The sequence below is a fragment of the Pimephales promelas genome, chromosome 5 (genome assembly GCF_988280905.1).
Source record: "Pimephales promelas chromosome 5, fPimPro1.hap1.1, whole genome shotgun sequence".
In the NCBI taxonomy this organism is placed as follows: domain Eukaryota; kingdom Metazoa; phylum Chordata; class Actinopteri; order Cypriniformes; family Leuciscidae; genus Pimephales; species Pimephales promelas.
In genome coordinates this window covers 41,576,402-41,599,688 of record NC_142773.1, presented here as the reverse complement: position 1 = coordinate 41,599,688, position 23,287 = coordinate 41,576,402, and the positions used below count along the sequence as shown (strand labels likewise).

Sequence of the window (23,287 nt, the reverse complement as noted above, 5' to 3'; positions counted from 1 at the left end):
ATGTTTTCAGTGTGAGCATCAGTTCTTTTTGAGCACTTTCATACATTTTTAACAAAACCGTGATAATATTGATAATCACGATTATTTTGGACACTATAATCGTGATATGAAATTTTCATACCGTCCCATCCCTACTAACACAGAATGGATTTCAAGGACTTTGCGCAGATCAATGGCCTCAAATCAATTTTTTCCACGAATCTTTGAGTTCACATGTATTAAACGTGATTGGAATTTGCACTGCAGCACCACCATACATTGATGCTCATGACAAGAATAGCATGTATAGAATTAGGTTTAAATCGCCGTCATGCATGAATTAAAAATATTTTTGATGTTTTACACATAATACTCCACGATGATCACATTACACAAAAAACTGAAATTGCACGTCAAAATAAAACATTGGCAATATTTTTTGAGACCCCCCAAAATTTCACGAATCATGTTTTCAGGGGAGCCCATTCCATATTCCCATTCCCGTAGTTCGCACCCTGATAATCATCACTATACATTCGGACAGCACTGCAAAATGGCGACCTCACTATATAGTCCACTATATAGTGAGTAGTGGGTGATTTCAGACACAGCCACAGCAATATGTACCTCAAAATAGATTATCGAGTAAGTATTTGTGTATTATTCGACACTGTTGTGTCAATTGTGTCAACTATAGGATAAAAGCTCACATTATTTGCTCATTGCAGGCGATGCGCCTGGTTTATGCAGCCAGAGAGAAGGAGCCTATGCCGTCCACCCTCCCTACATCTCTCATCCCTCCATCCAAACGCAAGAAGTTTCCAGGAGCTCTCCCGGGATCCGTTCCTGTTCTTCCCTCGAGTCCGTTCCTCATGATGGAGACCCTGCGGCCCGTGCCGGCGCTTTCCAAGAGTCCTCTGGGCGGCAGCACAAATCTCTCTCCATCAAACTCAATGAAGCGCTCCACCCCGACACCACCGCAGCCTCAAACACACACACAGGTGAACACCTGTGTAACACCAAATGCCTGTCCAACCACATTCTTCATATAGAGTCACTACAAAATAATGCAGAGTGAAAGTGTGCTTGATTGGGCATGATTTGCTACATTAATTAGAAACCATAAACAACCCACAGTTCGTTTAACCAAGTAAGTGACTAAAAAAAATATCTCATTCAAACCTTTACACTTCATCAGCTGGCTGGTAGCATAAAACATTGAAGCATTTGAGATTTATAGACTGAGGTTTTTGTCTTCAAGCCATTTGTTTTGAAAGGAATATTCATGTACTTTTAAAATAATAGTCACATGACTCAATATGATGAACTTATGTAAATGAAATATAATCATAATAATTTAATCATTAATGCATCCATTGCGTCCGATATGTTTTCTCGGTAACACTTTACAATAAGGTTCATTAGTTAACATTAGTTGATGTATTTACTAACATGCACTAACCATGAGCAATACATTTGTTATTGCATTTGTTCATCGTTTGTTCATGTTAGTTCACGGTGCATTGACTAATGTTAACAAGATTTTAATCAAGTATTAGTAAATGTTGAAAATAACATTAGTAAAGATTAACAAATGCTGTATATGTGCTATTCATTATTAGTTCATATTAACTAATGTAGTTAACTAATGTTAACTAACGAACCTTATTGTAAAATGTTACCGTTTTCTCATTGACGCCCTAAACTTTGAAACTCAGGGCTTAGAAAAAAACCCGTTACCAGTCGTAATTACGACTTTGTGGTGACGTACAATGTGCATTCAACTCGTAATTACGATCATTTCTTTCTCTACAATTTTTCTTGAACACACCCTAAGGGCATTGCATTGTGGGAATAGCTCACTTAATTGGTTCAAGAGCTATTTATTTCGGAGGCAACAATATGTACTCTAATTATACGCGAACATACATCAGAAAACAAATATGTTCAATGTGGTGTTCCACAAGGATCCATATTAGGTCCTCTCCTCTTTATTATTTACATTAATGATCTGGAAAACAAAAATAAAGTAATTTTTGCAGATGACACTAATTTGTTTCTATCACATTAAAAATGAATTTGAACTTCAACAATCACTTAACAAAGAGCTTCAAAATGTCGACAATTGGTTTAGAGTAAATAAATTGTCTATAAATACTAGTAAAACTAACTACATAATATTTTGTTCAAATAAAAAACAACTTAAACTTGATGATTAAAATCTACAGAGAGTAAAGACGACTAAATTCTTGGGTGTCTTTATACAATATGCTCTGTTTGTCACGATTTTTAGATTTGGGCCGATATTATAACGGTCCTCCAAGACGTATGATAAAAGGTTAACAAAAAGTGTACTGGTGATTATAACGCTAAATTTGGTATAACATTGTGGGTGTAAAAATGAATAGGTTTGGACTTGCACAATAGAGACACCACAATAACAATATTCATGATTCTGAAGCTGAAAATACACAATTATTTTAGACGAATATGCTTGCACTCTGTCACTGATTAGATATATTTAAAATAATGTATATTTAATGCAACAAGACATTTGAAATTATCAGGACCCACATATTTTCCACCATTGCATTATTATACATTATATTCAACGTTATATATAGTACTATAAAATTCTGAAAAGTTAATGTTTTGCACCCAGACGCATATGTAAAATTCACATAATGCTCGTTGCAAAAATAAATGTGATTCAAAATTAGAGCCCGACCGATAAAGGATTTTGACAAATATGTTTTGGTTTTAAAATCGATATTCCGATATATCGGCCGATATTTTTTTTATTAATTTTTTATTTCAGAAAAGCGCAACAAAACATTAACAGATTTCCCCAACATTAGTTATTTGTTGTTATTTATGAGTTTTAACTGAAATAATATGATAATGCATTTTAAAAAGAAACAGAACAGACTGATGATAGTGGCGTTAGCTAGCTTTGTGGTTAGCTAGTCTATGATGAGCCATAATTTAGCAATGGATTACGTCATACTGCAAATTGTAAAATATACATTTTCAATATAACAGGCCGAGGAGAGATGATGCGTCTCATTGCTGTAACTGTCACGCGCTATTAAAGAAATACTTCAGTCACATCAAAAGTTAAAAGGACAGTCAGTCAACTACACTGTAACAACGCAACGTAACTATTACTAGCTAATCCCGCTTCACTCTCGGCTTATTTAACAGCAGCAAATCTGGACATGATAGTCACAAATTTTGTCACGCTTATTTGAGTTTAGAGAACTGATGGGGATGATCTTTTAATTGTTATTCAAGCAATGGGAACAGTGCCCAACTCAACGAGTGTTGCCAACAGGGACCGTGTAGAGTGCCCTCTGGTGGACAAACTATACAACTCCAACACTCATGACATGGTTGAAGCGTGTTTCGTCCATTTTTATTTTATTTTTGGAGTATTCATTTATCGGCCATTATAACTGCCGATACCGATAGTTTGGAAAATGCCTAATATCGGCCTGGCTCTATTCAAAATGTCCCCTAAATATGTCTTTGCAGCCGTCCTCTGATCTGTGGGTGGTGCCGGCGGATGACAGAGAGCAGTACGAGGAGATCTTTGATCTGGCAGACTCTGATTTTGACGGGATGGTCGGAGGAGGTGAAGTGAAGGATATCTTCATGAACTCCCGGCTGCCTCAGAGCGTCCTGGCACACATATGGTGAGATTAAACAGAAAAATGCCACCGTATATGTAAGCCAAGTCACCCACAGCCTTTTTAAAAACCATGCCTGTGCTTGCAAAATGAACCTTTTGTGTTCTTTTATTAGTCCAACAGCATTTATGATATGTTGCACATTATCTATCTTTCATGCATGTGTTGTTCATTGAAGCATAACGTTGTTGTCTGTTTTGGTCTGCAGGTCGCTGGCGGACACTCAACGTACCGGTAAACTCACCAAAGAGCAGTTCTGTCTGGCCATGCACCTGATTCAGGAGAAAGTTAAAGGAGTGGACCCTCCTCAGAGTCTAAGCCCTGACATGATACCACCGTCAGAGAGAGGGGTCGCCAGCACACCTGTGAGTGGACCTCTCACGTTGCATGTATATAGCTGCGTTCAGACTGTCAGTTCAAATCCAAATATTGCGAATTAGCTAATGTGAATAGCAAAAAAATACATGAAATGTTATTCAAGCTACATCCATATGTGGTTTGAAATCCTATTCAAATTGCATTTCTGGAGATCCGTTTCGCTCACGCCACGTAAACGTCAGACGTAGTTATTGGAAACATGCTGAAAGTCGCTGCTGAAACAATGATTTGTTCAATCATTTGTTAAAATGAAATAACAAGGAACTATACGTGTATGCCATTTATTAATCTCAGTTAATACTTTTAATAGTTAACATGAACTAACAATGAACAATATAAAAAAAAACCAATTAATTTTCTTTTTTTTTTCTTTCTTTTGTTCTGTTCGTTCATGTTAGATCACGGTGCATTAACTAACGTGAACAAATGCAACATTATTAGGGATGGGCAACGATTAATCGCATCCAAAATAAATGTTTGTGTTTACATAATATATGTGTGTGTAGTGTGTATAATTAATTTGTACATATAAATACCCACACATGCATGTATATATGTAAGAAAAATGTGTTATTAATATATCAAATATTTATATTTATATATAATATTAATTGTGAATAAATATATATAAAATATATGCATGCACATATTTCTTAAATATATACATGCATGTGTGGGTATTTATATATACAAATTAATTATACACACAACACACACATATATTATGTAAACACAAACTTTTATTTTGGATGCGATTAATCGTTGCCCATCCCTAGTTAAAATTAACATTAACTAAGATTAATGAATTCTGACAGAAGTTAATTTGGTACACACAACATGTGGTAATGCATATTTTTGATAATCCAGTTTATACAATGCTTTACAAATGAAACTTTAACTGATTATTTTATTTTTTTATTTGTAATTTGATCCAGATTCTCTCTGGACTCACACCATCATTGATGTCCGAATTGACCCCGTTGACCAATCTGAGCAGGGTGAGCGATATATGAGTGATAAATTGTGTTCAACTTTAAATTAATATATTTAATCATGAAAAGTGGGCTATAATATTATTGGTTAGTATTATTTTGTCTTGGTTACATCATCAGAAATAAAGCATTTAAATTAAATTTTCAATGCACTGACAAATAATTTACAATAAGACTGAAAAAATGTATTAAGAAAGTCCATTTTGGTTGTTTCTATGAAGTCTGTCATGTTCATGCAATGAGAACGCCACCTAGTGCTCATGGAGGAGCACTGCATAATCATACAGTCATACTATAGATAACACAGATCATGATTTTTCCAGGACAGCAGCGGTTCTGTTGGGTTGGTTGAGTTAACGGGAAACAAGGATCTCGACGACATCAACCAGGAAATCTCCCAGCTGCAGAGGTCAGAGGGTTTATAGATGGGGAATTATATGCTACACAAAACCATATATGTGACCCTGGACCACAAAACCAGTCTTATGGGTATTTTTTTTTTTTTTTAAATTGAGATTTCATCATCTAAAAACCGAATAAATAAGCTTCCCATTCATGTATGTGTTTGTTAGGATAGGATATTTGGCCGAACTATTTGAAAATCTGAAATCTGAGGGTGCAAAAAAATCAAAATCCTGAGAAAATCACCTTTAAAGATCATTTCTGTCAGCATCCACTCACAAAAATTCATTTTTTTATATATTTAAGGAAGGAATTTTACTAAATATCTTTACTTTAATTTCCTAATGATTGGCATAAATGATCATTTTGACCCATACAATGTATGTTTGGCTATTGCCACAAATATACCCGTGCGACTTATGAGTTTTGTGGTCCAGGGTCATATATAGTATATTGAATTCTGCTAATTGCTTATTATTATTATATAGTTAAATTCATATTAGGTCACACTTTAGATTAGGGTCCAATTCTCACTATTAACTACAACTTTGCCTCGATAAACTCTTAATCATTGCTAATTAGTAGTTAGTAAGATTGTTAAATTTAGATATTGGGCTGAATTAAGGGAAGTATAATATAGTCATGCAGAATAATGCATTAATATGTACTTTATAAGTACTAATAAACAGCAATTTTATGCATACTAATAACAAGCACCTAGTTAATAGTGAGAATTGGACCCTAAACTAAAGTGTTTACCTTATATATTATTATATATTATAATTATTATTTACTATTTAGTTTTTTGTGTGTGTGCATTGCTTACTTCATAGTGAAAAACGCATTTTAGAGACCGAAATCAGACAGAAAGAGGAAGTCCTGCGACAGAAGAACGGTGAAGTCCAGGTGAGGCTGATCGCTAACACTAGTTAACGCATTAACTAACATTGAGTAACAATGAGCAATTTGTTACAGTATTTATTAATCTTTTTTAACGTTGGTTAATAAAAATACAGCTGTTCATTGTTAGTTCATTAGGTCCATTAAATATTAACCGTTACAACTTGCACCATCTGCTCTTACTTTAAAAAAACAAAAGGTGGATAAAATAATGTTTTTGTGCAGGAGGTGCAGAGAGACCTGGAGCGTGAAAATGTGGGTCTGCAGGACTTTGAGCACCAGAAACGGGACGCTCAGGATCGACTCGGTGAAATGGAGCAACAAAGAGCCAAGCTGGAGACCACACTGGACGAGACCAAGAACAAATGGCAGGAGGAGAACGCTAAGGTGAGTCTCACTTTGATTTGAGTTGAGATTGAACAGTGGTTCTCAAACGTTTTTGGACACGTCCCCCCCTTTAAACATTTAAAAAATCTGCCGTTTCCAAAAACCTTTAAAAAAAGTTTTGATATATATATAATCTGCCGTTTCCAAAAACCTTTAAAAAAAAGTATATATATATATATATATATAATCTGCCGTTTCCAAAAAAAAATAAAAAAAAATATATATATATATATATATAATCTGCCATTTCCAAAAACCTTTTAAAAAAAGTTTTTACATATATATGTAATCTGCCGTTTCCAAAAACCTTTAAAAAAAAGTTTATATATATATATATATATATAATCTGCCATTTCCAAAAACCTTTAAAAAAAGTTTTATATATATATATTTTTAAAGATTTTTGGAAACGGCAGATTTTTTAAAGGTTTAAAGGTTATATATATTTTTTAAAGGTTTAAAGGTTTTATATATATATATCAGGGCTCCAGACTGCGACCAAATAGTCGCATTTTGCGACCAAAATTTGAGAGTGTGCGACTGAATTTTACATCCAGTCGCACATGTGCGACCGGTAAATTTGTCACACGTTAAACGCATAGTAAGCGTGAAAGGGACGCGTCAATGAATCCGTGACAAGAATAGCGCGCGTAAACGTCTGTGGGAAGGAGACGGAGACAAATATCACAACCTGCTATGTGCGACTGAGCAATAAGCGATCTATCGACACTAGGGCTGTCAACGAATATTCTAAATTCGAATATATATTCGAATAGTTTTAAAAAACAGAAATTCGAAGGTGAAAATTAATATTCGAATTAAAAAAAAAAAAAAAAACGCCCGCGCAAGCAAAGGCGCGGCTGTCTGTTTTGCGAGTGGCCGTGCACGCTGCCTGATTAGGGTTCAGAGACAGGTGTCGCACTGGCACAGCGTCACTCACTGCAGAAAGTGCAGAGCCCAACTCGACCGCAGCAGAGAAAGTGATTTTAACCCCCCAAAATGAGTGAGGCCGCTGCCGGACAGACACGTGATCGGCAGCCCGCTGAGAAAACTGCGTTATCTGCTATGGTCTCTTCGGAGACACGTATTGCGCGGACAACCCAGACCAGGACATCAATTTGCTGCTTCAAAAAGAGATGTTAATGTATGAACAAGAGTCTCCAGTACCTGCTCAACAAAATCCTCTCATGTGGTGGAAAACTTTGGGCTCTGGGAGATAGTCTACCCTCACATCGCCCAGATGGCAAAGAAATATCTTTCCATCCCCGGATCCTCAGTGCGCTCTGAACGCGTTTTTTCCTCCGCTGGGAATATAGTAAATAATAAGAAATCAGCACTGGCCCCTTCAAATGTGGACTGTCTTGTGTTTTTGGCAAATAACCTGTAGATCCGACGGTGACAGTGCGCACTAAAAAGACAACGGAATAAATTGCCGTCAGTTTTTTTTTCTTCCTTTTTTTTTATTCAAGCACCAAGAATGTAAGTAGCCTTTTTCGTTTTTAATAGTTCTTTATTTTTTTATGAACCTCAGGGTAAAGGCGTTGTCACATTTCTCGGAATTGTGTGCCTCATTTTATTTAACTTTAAACAGAAACAGCCTGTAGGCTAACTAATTAGATAGGCCTATTGCATTGGAGCGTGAGGTTTGCAGTCTTGCCCATTACTTTGTTGTACTTTTTTGTGTAGGTAATACGTTATTAAATATGTTTAAAATTAAATAAAGTACCTATACAAGTAGTTATGCCTCTTTGTATTAATTCGTCCTGTTAATGACGTAATGCGCGTCACTGAAAAAATGCGCAACCAGATATTCGAATAGTTCGAATATTCGCATGTTTTTTTCGAGGGAATATTCGAACGTAATTTTTGAGCAATTTTGACAGCCCTAATCGACACGTTACCTAGCAGCGAGTACAAACAAAATGAAAGTGGAACTAAAATATGCAACTCACATAGGCTATGCTTCACGGACTGTTGGCGTTTTTATTAGGTTGGACCAATAATAGACAGAGCAGCGCATAGTGGAGCCCCCCCGAACCACTGACCGTAATAAAGCCCCGAACTTGCCAGTCGCGGGCCGATCTCGATCACGCGACACTGTTACTAGCAGATCCAGTGAATAAATCCATTGAATTCACCTCAGAATTAATAACATCATCGCTACGAGATCCAGTGAGAAACACTCCGATTCGGCGCAGAGTTCTGTTATAAACCATATCAGATCAAACAGCGCTGACGTGGAAACCAGGAGAAACTCTTACAGAAGGCTTTCAGTCCACAAATCAGCAACATTCACCATGGATTTAGGCTAGTAAGTTAACTCTAACCATAAATATGATGTGATAGAAATACGGTAGTCAAACGCTTACAACATAGCCTACACATCTTTGTCCTGCTCTTCAAAACTATAATATCATATATGTGTTATTTTTTTGTGATGATCAACACATTTTTTGTTCATTCTTCAAAGATTGTCCTAAAACGAAAATTAAGACGTTGGAAAACTCTTATTTAAACATTAATTTTTTTTTTTTATTATTATTAAAAAAACCATTGTAAACAGTAGGATGTTTATTGGCTATTTTCACTCCAAGTCCTTATATACATGTATCCTTTTGTTTTTAATTAATATTAAGACATTATAAGTGATAATAACTAAAGTTAACTTCATCTACACCCTAAATTTATCTAAGTGATTTATTGTCAGCCCCAGTGCTACCAGTTTTTTTTTTTTTTTTTTTTTTATAACTTGGTGTGAGTTCTGATTTGAGGTGGTGCTGCCCTCAAATTTGAGTCTGGAGCCCTGTGAACTTAAAAAAAAACAGCATATCATAATGTTAAGTCTATTTATTATTAAAGATTTGTCAGTATTACAGTTATTTTGGGGGAAATTTGAATAATTGCATTTCAAGCTGATTTAAGGTGTGCCCCTAAATTTTCTGCTTGCGCTCCTAAAATTTTCAGTCAGGGGCAACAGCGCTCCTAGTAAAAAAAGTTAGTCTGGAGCCCTGTATATATATATATATATATATAAACGGAAAGATTTTTTACATTAAAGGAATACAGGAATTGTTTCAGTATTGTTCATTTTTAATGTTAACTAACGTAAATAATGTTCCTGTATGACTTGATTAGACTATTTAGCAGTTTATGACCAGAATAACCACATTTTATGCTGACAATCAAAAGTCAGAGTGATCTGAAACATGCATGATGATTCTTTTATATAAATGACTGAAAAATTGCCATCTTTTTTCTATTCTGTGTGTGTGTGTGTAGATCACGTCTCTGCAGACTCAGATCCTCTCTCAGGAGTCAGACGTGCAGACGCAGGAGAAGGAGATGAGCCGAGCGAAGACGGACCTGTACTGTCTGGAGCAAGAGGAGCAGCGCCTGGACGAGAGTCTGCGTGCTGGACAAGCCAAGCTCGACAGCATCCTCAAACTGCTCAAAACATCGCAGGACGAGATGGACCAGGTCACAAAACAACTAGGAATGCACCGAAATTAAAATTCTGGGTGCACGGCCGAAACCGAAAACGCTTTTTAAAAAGGATTTATTTCTTTTATAATTTTTTTTCCGTCCTTGTTATGATTACATTACACTTTTTATTTAATATTTATATAGATTTTGTGAAAATATTTGTTATATATATTTTTTTTAATATATATTATATATATATTTTATATGTATATTTTTTTAGATATTATATAATATAAATATATATATATATATATATATAGCCGAATCCCGGACATTTTGGGCGATCTCGAAACACATTTTCGGGCAGACTCATCACTAGTAGCCTAGACTTGTTTAATGACTGCGCTCTGTTACCGGTAGGCGTGGCCTCCTAGGGCATTCTGGGAGTTGTTGTCTTTCATCGACATAAGCCAAAAATACATTTTCTGGCTTTTCTCATTCTAGAAAGCTCCAAATTCAAAAGTAATTTTACATTTCTTCTACATAAATGACCCATTTTAAATACAAATTCATCTTTCCAGAGGTGAAGTATCCCTTTAATTTAACTATTTAAAGCCTGTGCTCAACAAAATGAGCATTTTGGCATAATTGTGTGTCTTTTTGCGTCTAAAATGGCTTTCTATGCGCATGAGTCATGTGTGTGTCTGTGTCACTATCATGTGTCTTATCATGCTTAAATACTCTAAAAATGCTCTCTGGCGCAGTGGATAAGACACATGCCTTTGGTGTGAGAGACCCGGGTTCGAATCCACTGTGAGACACCAATGTGTCCCTGAGCAGGACACTTAACCTCTAGTTGCTCCAGAGGCGTGCGACCTCTGACATATAGCAATTGTAAGTCGCTTTGGATAAGAGCGTCAGCTAAATGAATAAATGCAAATGTAAAAGCATTAGCATGAATAAGAGTAAGGTCTACACAAAGTGACGTTTCTATTGTGATCTTGTTCCCTCAGACGCGCAGTGAGCTCGTGGAGATGCAGGACACCCAGCGGGAGCTGAATAAGACTATCGAGCGCTTCAGCGCAGCTCTCAGCAACGGCACGATCAGCCTGGCCGAACTGGACCAGCTCATCGCCGAGGAGAGCTCCAGCATCGATGCCAAGGTCAGGAGTCACGGCACGCTTCAGAAACCCCTTGATCATGTTGTCGTATTTAAGTGCACTTGATTTTGAGAGATACAGGTAGAACCGTAAGTACATTTTCAAGGTTGCTTCATCTTCAGATTGGTGGTCTTGAGCAAAACCAAGCAAAAAAATCTGAAAGTTTGCCTTTTTTTTTTTTTTAGCAGGTTGTGAAAACGTAAAATAAAAAAAATGGGTGAAATCAAATTTGGTCTTGACAAATAAGAGGTCTTTGTACCATTACTTCTTTATAATAAACAAAGAATTTATTTAACCAAGCTCCAAAAACATCTCGTTTCAATATTGCGGGATTTATGACGCCACACTGGCGAATATATTTGCATATGCCCGCCTTCAGAGCAAGACAATGACAAATAGTTATACATCACCACATCATAGGCCCCACCCACTGGCATTTTATATTTTTTATTTAAATTTTTAAAGTAGCTTTCACAATTTTTTTTTATTTCAGTATTGTTCATTTTGTTTAAGGAAACTTATTTCACTTAAGTTAGCTAGCTGCCAATGCCACTTTTCTGCTTTTTGGAATATGTATTTTTTATATAGATCACTTTTTATCTAAGATATACATTTTTTTTTCTGATTTTTTTTTTTTATATAAATATAAACATTTCTGATTTTGTGAAATTTTTTATATAAACAAACTTTTTATCCAATAATATTTTTTTCTGGTTTTATAAATTTTTTTAACAAAGTTTTTATCTAATATTTAAATATTTTTTTTCTGATTTTGTGTGTTTTTTTATATAAACAAAGTTTTTATCTAATATTTAAATATTTTTTCTGATTTTGTGAAATTAATTTTTTTATTTAAACTTTTTATCTATTATTTAAAATTTATCTGAATTTGTGAAATTTTTTTATATAAACAAACTCTATCTAATATTTAAGTATTTTTTTCTGATTTTGTGAAATTTAATTTTTTTTATATTAACAAACTTTTTATCTAATATTTAAAAAAATCTGATTTTGTGAAATTCAATTTTTTATATAAAATCTTTTTATCCAATAATATTTTTTTCTGAATTTGTGAATTTTTTTTATATAAACAAAGTTTTTATCTAATATTTAAATATTTTTTTCTGATTTTGTGATTTTTTTTTTATATAAACAAATATTTTATCTAATATTTAAATACTTTTTCTGATTTAGTGAAATTTATTTTTTTATTTAAACTTTTTATCTATTATTTAAAAAAATTCAGATTTTGTGAAATTAAATTTGTTATATAAACAAACTTTTTATCTAATATTTACATTTTATTTCAGGTCGTTTTCAACTAATTAAAAACATTATCAATTGTTTTAGTTAGCAGTAACAGCACTGCTGTCGATTGAAATGATATGCCATTTTGAATAATTAATAATGAAGAAATATTGATTAAATTTAAAGAATAATTTGTCAAGACAAAAACTGATACCAAAGTAAAATTACAATTAAGATCGTTTCAATTAAACAGGCCTCATGGGGAAAAAGTGTCATGGAAAACCTGGAATTTTTAAATTGTGATTTCCATCCATGAAACAAATTAGAAACCATTTAATTGGCTAAAAATGATTTTTCCATATCCATGAGTTTAGGAAACTCTGTGTATTTACTGTAAACTTGTTTCTCGTTTGTTTTTACAAATTAAGGGGTGCCTTAGTAAAAACAAAGCCTAAATACTGATCATTTAAAGTTTTAGAAATCATCTTTACAGTAATGCATTGAACCTAGAATAATCCTTTAATTATGAAGGAAATTACTTGTTTGTTGACATATAAAGTAACTTTAGCTTGGCCTTCCATGGAAAGGTTAAAGAGTGACCGCACAACACCGTCAGAGGGCCTTTACTCTTGTTATTGTTACCGTAACGATGCCACACACACACTGACCCACTGTCACACAGCTCACTCTTTCCTCGCACATCAGATGATCCAGCAGGGGAAATGAGGAGCTGAACGATGCCCTCTTCATACCCATTACAATGATAATATTTTCCCCGCAGTGAGAGGAGGAGAGCAAACACGAGCTGAATGCTGTGTGTGTTTCAGGAGGATTCATTGGTTAAGTCCAGGATGGCCATGTTTAGCAGTTCCAGCTCTCAAGGCCTGAACGCAGACCCCTTTCAGAGCGAAGACCCCTTCAAGAGTAACCCTTTCAGTAAAGGTGGGCTTTTCATCTATATTCAGTGTTCAGTCTGAAAGTTATCATTGTTATGTACTTAGACTGTTCAAGTCCCATTTTAGCGAATCAGTTCATTTAATTGAACTAGTTACCAATTCATACAAAGTGTTCTGTGAAGCATTTTAGGATTTTTTTTTAAACAGTGTTTAATTAAATCCTGTTTTAATTGTGTTTTAAACAGTTAAATAACAAAGAAATGTATTTTTTTTTTCATTTTGAAATTTATTTATTAATTCATTTGCATGTTTATCTTTAATAAATGTCATATTTATTTTGTACTTTTATTTATAGCTTAATATTTATATTTAATAATTGAATGTATTTATTATTATTATTTATTTATTTGTGTATACTCTAACTTATTATTAACTAATAAAGGTAATTTGAGTATACATAAATAAATAATAAATTAAATTATTAATTAAAAATAAAAAAATACAAAATAAATTAATTACTTTTATTAGTTAATAATTTAATTTATTTTGTATTTATTTATTTTTAATTAATTCATTACTTATTATTAATTTAATTTATTATTTGTGTACTCTAAATTATTATTACCTAATAAAAGTAATTAGAGTATACATAAATACATAATAGATTCAGATTAATTAAAAATAAATAAATACAAAATAAATTAAATTAACTAATACAAGTAATTAATTTGATTTATTTTTAATTATTTATTTATTTAATGTATTTATAATTAATTTGTGTAGTTATTATTTATATATGTATAATTAGTAGTGTTTGCTAAGACAATCATCTCTATTACCATGGTTTAGGCTTACGGATTTGAACAAACCTCTCCAAAATATGAAACTGCTAGCATAATTTGCTCTAGCATTATTTGTAGATTATTTACAGGTTGCTTTGATATTTGATCTAAATACAATGAGAGTTAGACATTTAAGCGTGACTTTCCTTGTTTAGGCCACTGGACGTAAATAATCAGTACTTATAAAATGATTTGTAATATTAATATTACTCGGTACTTCAATATAGAAATACACTGTAACAATGACACCTTAAAATAAAGTGCAACCAAAAAACTGTATGGGTTGTTGTGTGTGTTTTGACATTTGTGTGTGAATTATTGTTCTCTAGCTGATCCGTTTGGAGGAGATCCATTCAAACAGAACGACCCCTTCAAAGACCCGTTCGCTAATTCTGATCCCTTTGGTGAAAGTTCGAGTCAATTCAAGGTAAAATAAAAAAATACTGTAAATCTGGGCGCATCTTGTATCAGAAATACGTGTTTTTGTACATTCATGCATTCCTACCATGATGACAAATGATTGTTTTTAAATTTGTTCCATCAGTCGGAGTAGAAAGTCCTAGTCAGTTAACGTTCATTTTATTTCAAGTGATGAAAATGTGTATGGTTTTAGTTTTAGTTGATCCAAATAGGATCAAAGTTTACTTGAGATTATGTCATTGTCATTTAATTATTCTCAAATGTACTAAAACGTTTTTGCTTTCTACTTTGAAGTTTCATCTAAAAAATGGTTACTTATACACACTGTCAACATTATTATCTTAAATGAGCAGTTCACTTTAAAAAAAAAAAAATTGCTGATAATTCACTCACCCCCATGTCATCCAAGATGTCCATGTCTTTCTTTCTTCAGTCGAAAAGAAATTAAGGTTTTTGATGAAAACATGTTTTTGATTTTCTCCATATAATGGACTTCAATGGGGTCCAAACGGTTCAAGGTCCAAAAGACAGTTTCAGTGCAGCTTCAAAGGGCTTTAAACGACACCAGACGATGAATAAGGGTCTTATCAAGCGAATCGAGCGGTCATTTAAAAAACGACAATGTTGAATTTACGAAATGACTCGAAAAAAGATTTGTTCATTTTGAGTGTCACGAACGTGCATCACAGAACCGAGCAAGGTGACCATCTGAGCTTTTAAAACTTAATTTAAATATTTTTTTTTAAATGAGTGATCGTTTCGCTAGATAAGACCCTTATTCATCGTCTGGAATCGTTTAAAGCCCTTTGAAGCTGCACTGAAACTCTCATTTGGACCTTGAACCGTTTTTGGACCCCATTGAAGTCCATTATATGGAGAAAAATCCTGGAATGTTTATCAAAAACCTTAATTTCTTTACGACTGAAGAAAGAAAGACGTGTACTTTTGAGAGTCAAGTATTTGCACATTCCTCATTAACACATAACATGCATGTGCGTGTTCAAATTCACGATTTGTAGTTTACACGGAGACTATAGCAGTCAAAAACTTGCCTGTAAAGTCAACCAAGTCAACCTCTGTGAGAAAAACAAATGAAGATGTAAATGCACATTTTGTCATGTCATGTTGTACTTTGCCAAATACTTTACAGTTAGTGCTCTGTCATTCCCATGATGCCCTGTGGTTTCTCTCTCGCCCCCCGCAGGCCAGTCCCTTCAGCACAAGAATCAGCCAGACATCGAAGAGCCCCAAACCTAAAGATTCAGGTACGGTGTGGTGTTCGTTTGGGTTGCTTCTGGATGTTTAGAGAGCTCGTCCCTATCTTCCATATTATTCATGAGTCATGACGGTACAATTATGAAAGCATTAAAGGCTACATGCTGTTTAAATGAAAATATTGATGATATTGAGAAATATTGTTTGTAAAAAATAAGCAACCTTCTACGCAAACATTATTATTAGTTGTAGTAGTGTTTTAATGTTTTTAATTTATGTACTGAATGTGCACACACGTGTGTGTTTATTTTAATATTTGCCAGGGCTGTCAAATGATTAATCGTGATTAATCACATCCAAAATAAAAGTTTTTGTTTACATAATATATGTGGGTGTACAATGTATAATTATTTTATATATATAAATACACACACATGCTTGTATATATTTAAGAAATATTTTCATGTATATAGATTTATATATTATATATAAATATTTTATAGATAAATAATATTTTTTCTTAAATATACATGCATGTGTGTGTATTTATATATATATATATATACAAAATTATACACAGTGCACATATATTATGTAAACAAAAAACTTTTATTTTGGATGTGATTAATCGTGATTAATCATTTGACAGCCCTAATATTTGCACGTCATAATTGTTTGTTCACGTGTATATTTACATACTCGGCTTGCTAATATTTATTATTACATTCGTAATTTAATACTTAAAACATATTTAATGAGAAGATTCATACTCATTATTTTGACCCAACTGTTATGCATTGGGTTAAAATAACCCACAGTTGGGAAGGTGCTATAGGCAAGGCAAGGCAAGTTTATTTACATAGCACATTTCATACACAATGGCAATTCAAAGTGCTTTACATAGAAGAAATTAAAATAATCAAAAGAAATCAGAATAATTAAAACAGTTTAGAATATAAAATAAGAAAATGATGATAAAAATAAAATACAGTAAATTAAAACCATTTAGAATAAAATGAAGTGCAGTAAGTCCATAGTTGGGTTATTCATTGGGTTATTTTTAACCCAACATTTGGTATAACCGTACAGTGTCATGATGCAACGTTTAACTAGCCACTTTCTGATTGGACGCTGTAATAAGGGTTACATTTAGAGGAATCTTGGCAGGAAAAGCGCTTACATTTACACTGAAAGGCTTCACTAAAGCATACAGAATGTATTATCTTATGAAAAACAGCATAATTTTATTTTTAAAAGGTAGTGGTCAGCGTTTTTATTTTTATTTTAAGGCACTGCCCCAATTTCCAATGGAGTGACTCTATTAATAGCGCGTTTACGTAGAGGCCTTCCGAAAATAGTACCGTCCGAACAGGGAACGCTTTGTTTGTGAAATAACGGAAAAGTCAGAGTGTCATGTCTCTCTCTCTCTCTCTCTCTCCCCTGGTCTTGTTTTTCTCACGTCCACCTCACAGGGTGAACAGGTAAGCTCTTTCTGCGCGTCCCGTCGGAGGAAGCGGGGTTAATTTATGGGAAACACGCCGACTGACGTGCTCCTGAAATAACTCTTTTTACGGGAACACAAGAAGAGTGTGTTCTGAGCTGTTAGTGGTCTCACACTTACAGATGCGTTCAGGAAACTCGCATGTGTTTTACTAGCTCAGCTCTCACAGCAAACAGAGCGACTTCAAATATGCTTGTTCTTCATAACGCACGTATTTGTTTGTGTTCATTTTTGGGTCATTAGTGTGATGAACCTTTTGAACTCTGCAGCTTAACTAAAATAAATATGCTCGCTTTTTCATTTTAGGAATGAACGGATGCTTTAAAGTGACAGTAAAGACGTTTATGATGTTACTAAAGAGTTGTATTTCAAATAAATGCTGTTGTTTTTTTATTCATCCTTAACCCTTCACTGTCACCGTATCACAGGTGGGACGCTTGCCATTATATTTTTTTAAAACCGTAATATTGACAAACTATATATCATTTGAAAGTTTACAATGTCTAGTTTCCATATTTGGTGACTGATTTTCTAAATCAATTACACAGGAGCCGTAATTTATCAATTTGCAATAAGAATATTTTCATACTCAAAAAGACCTTTATTTTGAAATAGCAATGAACATGAAAAATCATGAAAAAAAGGTTTGTTTTCATGCCAAGAGTTCAAAAGATTGCATCCATTCAATTATTTTAGAAAATAAAGTCTGATTTTTTACATTTTTTTTAAATATTAAGAAAAAAATAATAAATTCAACTGGAAGCTATAACGCACATGCGTGTTCTTTGTATGTGTTTCTTAGAGGTGGAATTCATATCAAAATCTGCCAAACTTCTCATATTACTTCTGAATAGGATGTCTACTTCATAAATTGTATGAAAATTGTGTAAATGATGGTTCAGATCACTCAAAACACATATGGAAATGGCGACCCCTTACTGTATATGGGCAGTGATGGAGTCTGGTTGTGCCCTAGTGGAAGCGTTCGGTACTGCACCCAAACAAAATCTCACTAAAAGCTAAATTTTTTTTGAGATATCAACCTAAAACTTGTTCCGATTTTTGGCTTTGATTTTTCTGCAGTTTTAGAGTAGCCCAGGTTTTGAAAATATATATTTTATATAAAATATGAATAATAAATTTTTTACATAGTACATTTTCATAAACTCAAACTTCTATAACTTTTTTCCTGTTTCACTTTCTTAATTTAATTTCACTTCGATAAAAATCTGCCAAATGTCTTCTTTAAAACAAGACCAATTTTACGTCTATATTCCAAAACATTCTTGAATTACAACCATGTAAGTTCGAAATGTGCATTTCCATGTCTATTCTATAAAGGTCTATTCAGTTAACAGGTTAAAATAGTTTTTATTAACTCTGTGTGTTCATCATTGATAATAATAAGAAAAGTTTCTTGAGCTGCAAATCAACATATTAGTATGATTTCTGAAGGATCATGTGACACTGTAGACTGGCGTAATGACGCTATTCTAATTAAATTTCAGTATTTTTACTGTATTTTTGATCTAATAAATGAACATGAGCATTAAAAATATAACTCACCCCAAACTTTACAGTAATCTCTGGATGATTACAGGATGAAAATGAACAATATGAGATGCAAATCAGCAAACAAAACAATATGCCATAATTCATCAGATCCGTTGACAGTGCTTACTGATGTTTTTGTTGTGTTTTCCCTCTAAAATGATGTCACTTCCTACTAGAGGATGATGTCGTTAAGCAACTGGCTTTTGTTAAAACAGTATTTCCAAGGAAACTTTGAAACATATCATGACAGTGAAAAGAAACAAATGAATAATGGTGTTGTAATTCACTATATTAAGACGTTGTACATGTACTGGCTCTTTCATGCACAGTAAACCCTCATAACGTCGTCATTAGTTAATCAGAAACATACGTCACGCTGCAGATGGAAAAGAAAATGTGCACTTTTCAGGAGCTGAAAAGTCATGGAAAAAGAGAGACACTGGCCACATACAAGCCGCTCTCTTAAAATAGCACCTGTGTTGTGCCCGATCGCTCCAGTAAAAGACAGAGCTCAGTATTTGCAGTGGGTTGAAACGTTGCCGGTCAGATGTTTCCATCAAACACATTGCTTGTGCTTTCTCTCTTTCATACACAGATCCGTTTGCTGCGTCAGACCCGTTCAGTAGCGACTTTTTAGGAGGAGGGAAAGGTGGTTTTGCTGATTTTTCTCAAATGTCAAAGGTATGTTCAAGAGGAATTTAAGTTGAGACTACTTAGTTTGATCACTTTAAATAAAGCTTTTGCTGATAATTTCCTCACCCCCATGTCATCCAAGATGTCCATGTCTTTCTTTCTTCAGTCGAAAAGAAATTAAGGTTTTTGATGAAAACGTTCCAGGATTTTCTCCATATAATGGACTTCAATGGGGTCCAAATGGTTCAAGGTCCAAATGAGAGTTTCAGTGCAGCTTCAAATGGCTTTAAACGACACCAGACGATGAATAAGGGTCTTATCTAGTAAAACGATCGCTCATTTCAAAAATAAATACAAAAGTTTAAGTTTTATAAGCACAAATGCTCGTCTTGCTCGACTCTCCTGTTCGAACTCGTTCATCAAAATGGCGAGCATTTGTGCTTATAAAACTTAAACTTTTGTATTTATTTTTTAAATGAGCGATCGTTTTGCTTGATAAGACCCTTATTCATCGTCTGGTGTCGTTTAAAGCCATTTGAAGCTGCACTGAAACTCTCATTTGGACCTTGAACCATTTGGACCCCATTGAAGTCCATTATATGGAGAAAAATCCTGGAATGTTTTTGTCTTTCGGGAGATCTGCACTTTAATCTCTGAAACTCTGCAGAACTTTTACATTCACAAACAGCTTTATTACAGTCACTATAAAGCTTTATACACACCAAATGTAAGGTAATATCCTAAAAAACATAATAGGGTCACTTATGTAGAGGATAACACTAAACTTTGTGGTATCAAATTAAAAAAAACTAGTGTGTTTCTATTACAATGGCTGAGAAAGTGACGGCATATTTGACCTCTTTCTCTCTTATGACTTTTGTAACGTCATAGAAACACTTTTGTGGATTTATTTTTTTATTTTTATTTTTTATTTTTTTGCTTTTGGGGCTAACAGGAACATAAAAATTTAATTTGTTGTAGTTTCCATTCATCACCATAGAAGTTGACCTAACTATGATGACATGTGAAAAGGGTCCAATGCTGCATATGGTTTTACATACTAAAAAAAAAGGCAATTTATACTATATATAATATGCAATACGCATTTAATTTGTGTGTGTGAGGTCTTACGGGTTTAGGTCATTAATGACATCATTTTCATTTTTGGGTGAACTAACCTTTTAAGGTTTTACACACTAGAAAATATAGGCAGTATACTTTGCAATATGCAATAAGCATTTAATGTGTGTGTGTGTGTGTGTGTGTGATTATCAACTCTGTGATTTGTGTTCGTTCCCAGAGTTCGACTTCAACGCCGACGAGCCGAAAGCCGACGTACCCGCTTCCCCCTCCGAAAAAACCCGGACCACAGAGACCAGCGCCGCCTCCTTATGGTGAGAAACCCCTGCCAACATGAATGTGTGTGTGATTTAGTGATTTAATTACCTAGTTCATCTGATAAGCATGAGAGAGAGTGTGTGAGTGTGAGTTTTAATTATATAAAAAATGCATTATGACGTTTGTCTTTATAATGCGGTAAAAAAGAATGAGATTTTTATCTGGTATTGTAATTTTATTATAATATTAAGGGCTTGTTGTGTGATAATGTAATGTCTAGAGGAAAATCCTTATATTTAATGAGATCATTAGAATGAGTTTTGGTTATGATGTATGCTTGATTTATTATTATGTCAAAAGGTTTTAATACTGTAGCCAACTATAACCAGACCCAAACTATATGCTAACGATCAGGGGCATTCCAGGTTAAATCCAGTGTATAATTAATACACACAAAATAACTTTAACATGTCCCTCAGTTTTAAAACATGAATATGTTTGTAAAATGTATTAATTCTTCTTAAAAAAACGAAACAAAACAGTTAATTCAAATAAAGTATTTATTAATAGTTTAAATTAGCTTTTATTTTTTATATTTTCATATTTTTAAATTATTTAATTAATTAGTTTAAATTAGATTTTATTTTTTATATTTTTATATTTTCATATCTTCATATTTTTAAGTTTTAGCATTTTTGTCATGTGATTGTAATTTTTATTAGTTTTTTTTTTTTTGGGGGGGGGGGTTGTTTTAAATATTATTGTATATCTTTAATTTATTTATTTTTCAGTATTCTAGTAATTTTAGTACTTCAGATTAAATGTTTAAACTAGATTATTAATTAATTGCGATTAATCGCATCCAAAATAAAAGTTTGTGTTACATGATATGTGTGTATGCTGTATATATATATATATATATATATATATATATATATATATATATATACGTATATATATATATATATATATATATATACGTATATATATATATATATATATATATATATATATATATACAGTACATATGCATGCATGTATATATTTAAGAATTATTTGCATGTAAATACTGTATATATATTATATATAAATATAAATATTTTATATATGAATAACACATTTTCTTAAATATATACATGCATGTGTGTGTGTTTATATATACAAAATAATTATACACAGCACACACACATATATTATGTAAACACAAACTTTTATTTTGGATGTGATTAATCGCAATTAATCTTTGCACAGCCCTAGTTTAAAAGTTAATTTTTTTTAATCTAATGTTTTGTTTTATTTTATTTTAGCTTTATTTAATTCAATTTCCAAATACGTTTTTTAATAGTTTTAGTTAACAATAACAACAATGATAAACATTATGAATAGTTTGTCACAAACTTTTCTGCTAATCTTGCCACGTACTTTGAGTTTAATAGTCCTGACAAGAGTTACTGAATATAACTTTGTGCAAAACTGATTATTATAGATTTTATCTCACTGGTCCAACTACTTGTAAACTCGTGCAATGTCCATTAGCGATACTTTCAGATTCTAGTTTAATGCCCCATTATAGACTTATTGTACACCATATTTGCTTGTTTTAAATTGTTTTTATATTTTATAAGCTCTATTTATATGGAACCTGGAGTTTTCTTATACGTAATAATTCAAGTTTTAATTGTAAACATCTTCGGAGCAGTGCCGAATTTCACAACCCACATTATATTTCACAACACGACAACAAACTCAATAATATGACAGATCATGCACTGCGAGTCTGATAATGGAAAGTCAAACACTTCTCCATTTTGGCGATATCGAAACGCAACGGTGCGTTGTGAGCTCATCGTAGGACATCTGTGACAGGAAAGATAAGAGTCGTCTTGGCATGAGATAATAAGCAACTGCAGCGTCATGCAGTCCAAGAACGGACAAATGCAGGTTTATTTGTCTACACAAAGGAATGTTTCACCCAAAAATGAAGATTTACTCACCCTTAAGTTGGACTAAACCTGTATTTTCTTTCCTCATCAAAAGATGCGACACGTAATTAAAAATTATAAAGCATTTATTAATTAATTTCAACATTTACTAATACATTATTAATATCAAAAGTCGCATCTGTTAATATTATTTAATGGACTTGAGGTAATAATTAACAGGTGTGTTTTATCAACCAATGTTAACAAAAATAACAAATAAATTGTTCTTGATATATAATTTTAGTTAATTGATGTTAGGTTGTGAAGCATTAACTAATGTCACCTTATTATAAAGTGTTAGCAATTTTCTTTTGTTATGCATCGTGCACAAAAAAAAAAAAAAAAAGT

General features: G+C 33.1%; 1 protein-coding gene across 5 annotated transcripts in view; it reads left to right on the top strand.

The window, feature by feature from the left end:
• The window catches only part of eps15l1b (epidermal growth factor receptor pathway substrate 15 like 1b), a 41,813-nt gene that overhangs the window by 6,816 nt on the left and 11,710 nt on the right, over positions 1–23,287 (top strand). For all 5 annotated transcript variants that reach the window (XM_039665580.2, XM_089131555.1, XM_089131553.1 and 2 more), the window contains exons 9-22: positions 708–980; positions 3,514–3,674; positions 3,877–4,033; positions 4,982–5,044; positions 5,362–5,447; positions 6,274–6,346; positions 6,566–6,727; positions 10,007–10,204; positions 11,164–11,313; positions 13,386–13,500; positions 14,626–14,723; positions 15,921–15,981; positions 19,582–19,667; positions 20,920–21,013. In XM_039665580.2, coding sequence (XP_039521514.2) covers positions 708–980; positions 3,514–3,674; positions 3,877–4,033; positions 4,982–5,044; positions 5,362–5,447; positions 6,274–6,346; positions 6,566–6,727; positions 10,007–10,204; positions 11,164–11,313; positions 13,386–13,500; positions 14,626–14,723; positions 15,921–15,981; positions 19,582–19,667; positions 20,920–21,013 — 1,777 coding nt within the window. The remainder of the gene's footprint in view (positions 1–707; positions 981–3,513; positions 3,675–3,876; positions 4,034–4,981; positions 5,045–5,361; positions 5,448–6,273; positions 6,347–6,565; positions 6,728–10,006; positions 10,205–11,163; positions 11,314–13,385; positions 13,501–14,625; positions 14,724–15,920; positions 15,982–19,581; positions 19,668–20,919; positions 21,014–23,287) is intronic.